Source organism: Dermacentor silvarum, chromosome 11, assembly GCF_013339745.2.
Source record: "Dermacentor silvarum isolate Dsil-2018 chromosome 11, BIME_Dsil_1.4, whole genome shotgun sequence".
Lineage (NCBI taxonomy): Eukaryota > Metazoa > Arthropoda > Arachnida > Ixodida > Ixodidae > Dermacentor > Dermacentor silvarum.
The window spans coordinates 58,484,517-58,494,128 of NC_051164.1; the positions used below are offsets into that span (position 1 = coordinate 58,484,517).

The 9,612-nt window shown below is 47.6% G+C and overlaps 1 protein-coding gene across 1 annotated transcript in view; it reads right to left on the bottom strand.

The window, feature by feature from the left end:
• Positions 1-9,285, bottom strand: part of LOC119432606 (uncharacterized) — a 63,819-nt gene extending 54,534 nt beyond the window's left edge. The window contains exons 1-2 of the mRNA XM_037699766.2: positions 9,212-9,285; positions 6,336-6,725 (exon numbers count right to left, since the gene is read on the bottom strand). Coding sequence (XP_037555694.2) covers positions 6,336-6,569 — 234 coding nt within the window. The 5' untranslated portion in view covers positions 6,570-6,725; positions 9,212-9,285. The remainder of the gene's footprint in view (positions 1-6,335; positions 6,726-9,211) is intronic.
• Between the last annotated feature and the right edge of the window lie 327 nt (positions 9,286-9,612).

Consider the following 9,612-nt stretch of genomic DNA (forward strand, 5'->3'; position numbering starts at 1 on the left):
AAACAGTGTGTCATATAACCTCAGTTGCCTTTACCGAATCATGGCACAGCCCTTAAACGCAACTAAATCTTCGACGGTGGTTCGGAGTCACGCATTATTCGCGCGAGACATCAGTTCACTACAACTTAATGAAAACATGAAGCAGGGCTTTAAGGGCCTGGCAATGGCAAGGTCTAAGGTATACTCGTGGCTATACAGCGCAGCTTTGGCTGCGCTGAAGAGGAAAATTCAAACGCCTTCTGCCTCATCATGTCACGATCCTGCGTTGTCTTACTACACAACTGAGAACTATTTTCTCGTTAGTACATAAAAAGAACCTCACATACCCGCCTCATAGAGAAGACACCACAAGCCTCAAATAAATTCATATAATTTTTGACCTCCACAGGGGAATAATGATATCTTCAGTAATCCTCATACTAATGAATGAGGCTTCGGCTTCTTTCTATCTGCAGTCATGTGGTCCAAAAGGCATATTTCCTAAACAATTTGGGCCGGGCAGTCTGTGTCAGTTCGCCCAACAGATTCGTGGTGTCTGTTCCTCAAGGAACAAGCAGCAGTAGATTGGCAAAAGTGAGTTTAACGCGTAGCACGGAACAGTGAATAAATATTGTACATTCCTTTGCATATTCTGCAAATAGCTGTAAGCCTCAATTAGCTTAGTTCAAATTACCGCCACTTGAAATTGACCGATGAAGAAAGGCCTAATTTTGAGAAGCAGTTAAAGGAACAAGTGGTGCTGGTTGAATCTAAAGTGCACTGTCAGGTCCTGGTGTTACTGCCGAGCGTTTCTGTGAAGAAATGAAAAATTAGATATTATATCGTGAGCTACTCGTCATAAGCAACACTCTTTAATGGGTTAAAATCAAGGTAAACGTAGCAGTCTTATGTATGTATGGTATCCTAACAGATTCTTATGTGCTATGTTTATGCGTTTATGCTTTTGTTAGTCACGTGCTATTTATGCTTTTTTATTAGTTAGTCCCCCTCATCTGCAAAGTCTAGATTCGCGCATGAAAAACACGCAATGGGCTGGTCGGAGCTCCTTTGGCTGGCGTTGCAGCGTTGCCCTTGAGAAATATTGTCATCTAGGAAATAAGCTCTTTGAATAAGTTTGCGCAATTGAAGATGTCGTAAAATGTATTTGAGATGACTGTGATAATACACAGCACAGGGAACGGCAGCGAACAAACGGAAACACTGCAGAAGGTGCCCGGACAGCGCCCGAACGGTAGCAGACGACAGGCGCGAGTCTGTGCCCTGACGTCACGTGAGCGCGCTCGCAGCGCCCCTGTAGGTCGTTCTCGGCGCTAATAAAGGGCTGCAAGCTTTCAAGCAGGACAGCTCCTGCATCTTTCATTAAATCGACTGTTATTCCGCCTTTTCTAGCCGCTTTTCCCGGTCATGTCTTACAAGCCCTTTCTAAGTTCATCGCTAGTTATAAAAGTAACCTCTGTATCCTGATCGTCAATATTTCGAATGAAATTAGCTTGGCTGCTCTGGGCAGTGTACATGTCAGTATAGAATTCTTCCGATGTTTTACTATGTCATCCAAACTGCTGATATTACCCTGCTTATCTTTCAGTGCATACATTTGCCTGGTCCTTTGCCAAGTTTTCTTCTCACTGATTTATTGCTGCGTCCATATTTTACTGCTTCCTCAATCTTTCCCACGTTAGAATTTCGAATATTCCTTACTTTCTACTTGATCAGTTTTGACAGTTCCACAAATTTTGTCTGATCTCTTGAGTTTGACACTTCCATGCTTTGTCCTTTCTTTGTTTACAATGTTTACAAGACAATTCAAGGTCATCTAGGTGTGCACTGTCGCGACTGTGGGTGCCAAGCTGTTTTCGAAAAATGTAAAAGTTATCTTGAAGCAAATCCAGCATTACTAGAGAAATTATCGAGGATGCCACAAGTACACGGGCGGGAAATAAGTGCGTCAGTTGTCCATCGATAGCCTCGTGTAAAAAAAGAGCTGACCTTCCTAGATTCAAATACCAGGCTGCAATAGCGTTATGAGTAGGTTCTGTGCGCATGTGTTCTTGTTTTCTTTTGTAAAGTGTTCACTGTAAAACTAGCTGTGCACCGGCAAAATAAACATTCTTGTTGGAAGTCAGCGCTGTGTTCTCTGTTTGCCTCTCCTGTCATCGTCTTCATCGGTTCAGCGCTGTAGCCTTCTACGATGTTGAACCAACAAGCCCAACTTCTTGCTCTGCTATTCAGCTTAATTGCGACTGCTTCCCTCTCATAAGAAAATATTTGACCTTAGGTAATTACGTGTGTGCTACTGGGTATGCCCTGCTCTAGAATGACAAAGAATGCTCCGTTAAGTTTATCCTATGCTCAGCGTAATCAAACTCACGTAATGCACGCATTTTACGAAGACCCCGCTAGATGGCTTAGCCTGTCCTGTGGAAGGCGCGAGGGGGGGGGGGGGGGGGCGGCCTCATACACGTTTTGGCATTGGCAATAAGTTGTGGCGTTGCATTGCTTTCAAGTAACGTAATGTAATGTAATCGCACGGTGATTGAATAAACCGCGCCGCTTACGAGGCTCAGATAATCAAAAATGTTCCGCAAAAAGTTTACATGACTTCGAATTCACCTTGAAATTCTTCGATAATTTGGGATGGGACTCGAGGTGCTTTTCATGAATGGGAAACAGCAAATTCACTTCTGTTAAAGCATCAGTGGCGTTTCTGTATACCTCAACGTCTATACCTTTCCGTTCACTGTCTGTGTACCATGAAGTTACTGTGCCAATGGAAGAAAGGGTGGTGCCCACGCCGGCTCTTCTCAGGTGTCTTTTTGTCATTCGCGCAAATATTGTGAGCGATAATCTTAAACCTACTAGTGGCCAATAAGTTCAACGGAGTTGGCTGGCCGGTCACTTGAAGTCAGTTTCTTCTCAATTTCTGTGTGTTTTTAGCATTAACTGCCCAAACAACAAGCAAATCTCATTACGCAATTACTTTGGGCTGTATGTCGTATGTGGGTTCTAGTCTCGGCATTGGCGGCTCAATTTCGATGCTGAAGAAATCGAAAAACGCTCGTATATTTAGATTTAGCAACACCTTAATAAAACATAATGGTCCAAACTAACGTGGAGATCTTCACTGCAGTCTCTCATATAATCAGCTGTGCTGCGTCACGACATGAACCATCACAATTATTTACCTTGGGCATTTCGTCCAGGTCGCCATTCCGCACTGCTTCGCAGCTACGCAGAAACGCTGCAGACTTTTGGAGCGCGTTCTGATGCTCCAGAGGCACGTGCACGGAGCGCAGAAGTTGGGACACGCGGTTAAGTTCGAGCAGCATCCACTCTTCCTGAACGGACACCTGCTTGCGTCGCCGCCAGCCGGAGCACACGAATCCGGTGAAGTCGGCGCAGGGGTTCAGCGAGGTGTTCACTGAGTCGGCAAGGAGACGTGCGTACTCACGGCAGGGTTTGGAGCGGCACACGGCCACCGCTTCTAGTCGCCAGCCGGCGAACAGAAGGGAGGCGATCAGCGCAGCCGACAGCACTATGGCGCTCAAGATAACCACCGCTGGACATGCCCTGAAGAGCACCTGTGCCCGGTGGAAAGGAACATCAGGCATACGATATCGGACAAACTGAAGCGGGTTTTGCCTCTCGCAAGAAAGTTGTCAGTTTTGCCAGAAGGGGGAAGCATTGAAAGTGATAGCACGGTTTAGCATAGAGCTAAAGTTCCTCAGATTGTGTTCTAGCTATACGCAGTGAGGACAGGTTGACGCGATGGAACACGCAAGGCAACTGCTCTTGGTCAGCACAAACAGCGTGCGGCTGCCAGGATTCTCAGTACGCAGGCCTAAGGAGGAACACTGACAGTGACGCTGCAGGCATCCAACCTTGACGGTGCATGAAACGAGCCTCCCGCACCCCCCTCGCAAAACAAACAAAAAGTTGTCGCAGTTTCACCTGAAAGGCGAAGCATCAATTGCGATAGCAAATTTGTAGAGAGCTATACGGAGTAGTGATAGTAGCTTTATCAGCTGTATAGACTTGGACATGCAGCGGCACCGGCCACACGCAGAACTTGTCGACGCCGTCGGCGTTTTGCCCGCGTTCGCACAAAATTCGTGCGGCGTTGGTGACTGTTGCCGGAGCCTATGATATAAATAGGCACTTGGTGCCGCAGCTAAACGTCGCCTCCCTTCCCTCCCCCTCTCCTCCCCCCCACGGCCTTTCGCGCGTCGGAAGAAGGAGCGTCTGCTCTACATATGTGGTGATTGTAAAGGAGGAAAGAGACGCCTACTTCTGCAGCCCTTAAGGGAGCACGGCACAGAACGCGCGTTTGTTCTCCGCCGTGGGTTCACTCCCCGTGAAAGCGCGCGTCCCTCGCGCCCTTTCACTCGCACATACAGCGTTTGGCGGCGCGCGGCGACGATTTCATCTCCATTGACGTCATACGGAACATCACGGCGACGGCGACGGCAACGGCGACGGCGACGACGACGGCAGAAATGTGCTTTGGAGTGTCCATATAATTGTATCGCAATAAAAAAAAACGTCGGCGCGTGTGGCATGACGGTTCATGCCCGTCGAGCCACGATCGGTCTGCAGCGCACGTCTCGAAGCAGGAGACGCGCGCTCCAAACCTGCCGTGATTCCGCTAAGACAAGTGTATCCGAACAGCTTCTGAGCTGCAAAGCTGGAATGTTACGAGTTCTTGCACGCGACGTTCATGCCTGCAGCTGAACACCGAATTCAACGTTAGCTCCACTGCCGAGTCGAATGAGCATTTGCCAGATGGTGTGTCCACTTAGTTCCTTCTTGGCAGCCATCATATGCGCATGCCTACGCGCTTGAGTGTGTTGGTGCGCGAATGCTGTCTAGTTTCGTCGTTTGTCCAGCCACATTGTTTATGCGTCTTTCGAGTCTCTGAAGACCTAACCTGTCACGCGCGTGCGGCGCATTCGCTGTCGACACCATGACTGCATGACGATACTTGTGGCGCGAATGAGCCCGAGCAGTCCAACGAAAAACATCCAAAAAAGCCTTCCCAATTGCCGTCAACTGCTGTTTCTCTTCTTGCTACCGTAAATTGCACGAACCCTACTGCACCATTACACAAACACGATGAAGGTGCTTCTGCAAAAAATATTTGATAAGAATGTTTACTTTTTAAACATGCCATTAATGACCACAGTGGTTGGCAAACGGTGTCCGTATCAATCAGTCTAGGCCTTCAATTCCTTTCCGGCATTCTACTGGTACTCGCCGCTGTACCACCGGTCACAGGTTTAAGGATCCGGGCTAAGCTGCAGCCGTGACCGGGTGGAGCTTATGCACAGGCTGCACTACCACATCTTGAGATCACAGTGCTCAGTGGATAGGTGGCCCACGTGTCTCTCCCCCACCTGCCACCACCACGCTATCAATGAAGCGCATTTATATTTTTGCGACTGACACAGCACGATGTAGTCGGTAAGCCTAATGGATTCCATGTCAACGGCTGCTGATCGAGGAGTTATATCGAAATACACACGTAACGTGGCAACTATACTGGGTGTCCCAACTATCATGCACCAAACATTCAATGTATGCAAACGCCACGTATCTGGACAGGTCCAATGGAATGCTATCTGCCATTGCTTGGAAAGTAAGTTGGTTTTTGTTCTCTTTTTTGCCATTTCTCCCTTGGTATTGTGTGTAACACCCAGGAACCGACGCCTCGGCAGGCACATGAAACAAGCCGTAAGCCTGGCATACACAGTAGTGCCTGCATAAGAATTATATTTACATATGGTTTTTTTGTTGTGTATCTTGCAAACGATTGATGATGATTGCACCTTGTGCATTACATTGTTAGTCCCACTGCCAAAAATACTGTTAATAGTGTGTTACGAACTGGAATGCTAAGTAGTTTTCTTCCTTTAATAACCAACATTCCACAAGTGAATTTTTTGTGTGTATCATGCAAATGCTTTGTGGTGATTGAAGTTCCACCTAGATACAATGGTCAGCCTTGTTGCCTAACCTGTTCGTATACTACTTGACTGTGAACTTAAGCAATAAGCGTCCTTATTCCTTTAAGTAGAAAATTTGCAGTACAATAACTTTTGCATTGCACTATGCCCCGAATTACGGAGTGTGTCAGGTGAGGTACCACTGCCAAGCACTCATTATCTTTAGGCTCTGCCTCGCCTAGAAGTTTCAGGCATCTTAAAAAAATAATTTCATGTTCAGTTAATATCAAATTCGATTATTTTCTCGGGATCCTCGCGGACTGCGTGGAATTCTGACTGTGCCAAGCGGTGTGCTACCTTGCTACGGAGCATAGGAATACTGCCGCCTACACTTACCTTGAATCGGCTGTTGTTGAGGAAGCGCGGCGCGAAGGCAACGTTGCGGCCAACACGCAGCGGCGAGTCACGCGTCGAAGTCGAGGACGTCAATGCCGAACCACTGCTGTTTCGGGAACCGGGATACAGATACGGGAACACGGTGCGCTGGCGCTTCGACTTCTTTCTGTTCCCGGAATCGTTGACGCGCTGCTGCTCGAAGCGAACATTTCGTTGATCGGGTGACTCTGTCATAGGCAACGACGTCGAGCGCCTTGCCCACTCGACCTTGTGGAACGTTCGATCGGAGGGTTCAACAATGGGCTGCGAAATCGAATGCCTCGCTGATTCGAGTTTCTGGGGCCCGTATTCTTCCCGATATCCTTGGCCGCATGGAAGGGACGTAGGCGACTGCAACGTAATTGAATGAGGGAGGCCAGCTTAAGAAACTATACAGTGGTGCGCCGCATCAATCAGAATAGTGCATATTAGTGTGCAACGTGACAGAGAACAGTGAATTCATTTTTTGCAAAAGGGAAGCCACCAGGTTTATTCATCGCAAGAAGGCACGGCATGTACACAGAGCCCGAGCTGACGATCCTGTAAGCACATCTATCTAACCACGGCACGGCGGGACACCTGGTCAGATTTGAAACAAAACCACGTGACTTTCACCGCGAGGGAGGCCCGCATCCTGCCGAGAGATCAAGAACCCACGCATAAACGCCTACTCGTCAGCCGCACTGCCTGCTTGGGCAGCGATTACGGTACGCGGCTTCGGTTACTCATCGAACGCAGAACGCTTAAAACCACCACAAGAAGTGCGCTGCGCAGCAAGAAAGGCAGAGAAGAAACAAAGATGTGGGAATTGTGAGGTAAACTTGATGCAGCCCCTCGACTTCAGTGTGGGTGAAGGCAAGAAAGGAATCTAGTTTGCAGATACCAGTCCAGCCAAATGGAGGTATCTTTTACGGTTGCAGTGAAGCTGACCAGCGGGCACCATGCCCGAAACATGTCAGTTTGCCCAATCTCCTGTAATAATGAACCGACTGAAAAAAAGCTCTTGCGGTAAAAGGCTCCATAGACGGTGCTTTGCAACAAACCGTGAATAACCAATTTTTGATGGTGCCTGGTGAGCAGCCCTTTAAACGGGCGCTCTGTGTGCGAAGCTGCTCAAGGAGCTAACAAGAGCAAATTAAGTTATTAACTTTATTACAGGATTCTTTTTGTGGGCTCGACTGGTTTCACAGAGCCCCCACAAAATTCCAATAATGGCCTGGCTGACCCCGAGTAATTCTTGCTCATACAACTTTATGTTTTTCAGTGCTTACGGAAACACTAGTCATAGGAGCAATCCGCGCAGTGGATAAACTGCAACAGGTGCCAATCGAATCGGCGTTTTTCACCTACGTTATTGATGTGGCCCGCATGACAGTGGTCGCAGTGCAGTGGGTCTGGAAATAGTCATCGAGTGGTCACATAGGGCTGTTCGAAAATTTTCATTACCTTTCACAATATTAGGCATGAACGAGTTATAAAATGTGTTGATGCCAGAGCCTTTTTATACTACAATAGAAGCATGAGCTCAAAGGAACTATTGAAAGCCCGTGTTTTCACAATCATGTCCGACTTATCAGCAAGGAGTTTGATGAGTCGAGAATTTCGTTGAATTTTCTTAGATGGTTATAAGGAAAAGGTTGATTCAGTTGCAACCAAGCAATTCTTGAACGTCTTCGTACACAGCACTAAAATACTTTCTGCGAAGTGCAAACTTGTTGCACGCAACTCATTTGTCTCTAGGTGCTGCCATTTAAGAGCTGTATCCTGCATTAGAATTTTTTTGTTGCTGAAATACCATCAATATTGTATATTTTGTATTGAATTCTGAAGTACTATTTCTACACTAGATATCCATTAATGAGATAGTTAGAGAGAGTATTAACCTGGCGATTGAAAACTAATTGAAATGTCACCACCGAATTGGAGCAGCACTGCGTAGGAAGTGCTGACTTTTTAGTCGATAAGATAGGTTGGCGAAAATTTTGTTTCTTGGGCAGTGCCTTCTCCTACATGAATGAACTCACGACAGTGCCTCAGTGCTTATCGCGTTGATCATTTAAACACTAGGTCTGCCGTTTGAGCGCAGGCAGCTTTCTGAAAAGTGCGCAACGAAAAAAAAAAACGCCCTTGCAAGTGCTAAGGTTTTGGTGTGCATCAGACATTCGGCAGAGACACTTTAGACAACTTAAGTGTGGGAATGTGAAAGCATTATAGTTCCTTTGGTGAAGTGATTGTTTTTCCGCGCGTTCCTTGTCTGCGCAAGCTCTCGTCCGCATTCCAACTACGCCTCGGTAAGGCCAAATCAAAACGCGCCGAGTGTCTCAACGTGCTCCTTTGCCCGCGAGGAGTTGATAACTCGAATGACCACTTAGCGCTGTTAAATGGGACATTAATGGTTTTTATTTATTACGCTCGTTTCATACAAACATGACATGGCGACACCTCCTCCCCATTGGCGGCGCCGTCACGTGTCCCATGACGCGTGCACTAGGCACACCTTTAATGAACCAGAACCATGGAGCCGCCATGGCATATTGGAAGCGTGCTTGTCTCGCAGCACGGGTTAGATTCCCACCCAGACCGTAATTTACCGAATTCAATTTTCAAAGGCACTGATTTACTTTCTTTACAGGAACCTCCCTGAGAAATTTCGCCTCAATCCGAGAATTTTTCACCTGTTTTTACCGTTTGCGCCGTCGGCCATTTTTAGTGGTCTCGCTTTGTGGAGACGCGGCGGTGCCGGATTTTCACGTAATGGAGCATATAACGCTGTCGCAATAAAGCCGTGAATATGGATGCACCGTGATTAGTTTCTTCGTGGAACGAATTTTCCTTACCGTTTGTGCGTCGAACCCACGTGGCTTGTAAGGCTCTGTTGGTCCGTATCCGTAATGCTCGCGTCTCGCGAACTGCCCGGCGAGATAATCGCTAATTCCGCCGATCGAACCGCTCCTGGCTTTTCCCCGCGTTGCCATCGAGCGTGCTGTCCTGAGAACTGCAGGGCCATCCCTCGCCTGGAGAGCGCCGAGAGGGGCGTGGTCAATCGTAGACGACTGTCCCAGAGCTTCCGGTCCCGATAGCTCTTTTCTCGGTGCAGTTGTCGACGGCGGAGTGTTTGTCAATGCCTTCGTTACAAAGGGCTCGGTGCAAGCTCGAACGACTTCTTCACTGTTGTCTTGTGGATCTGCATATTGTTTGAGACGCTGTTTAGTGAGTGCTGTTATCTTATTGCACTCTT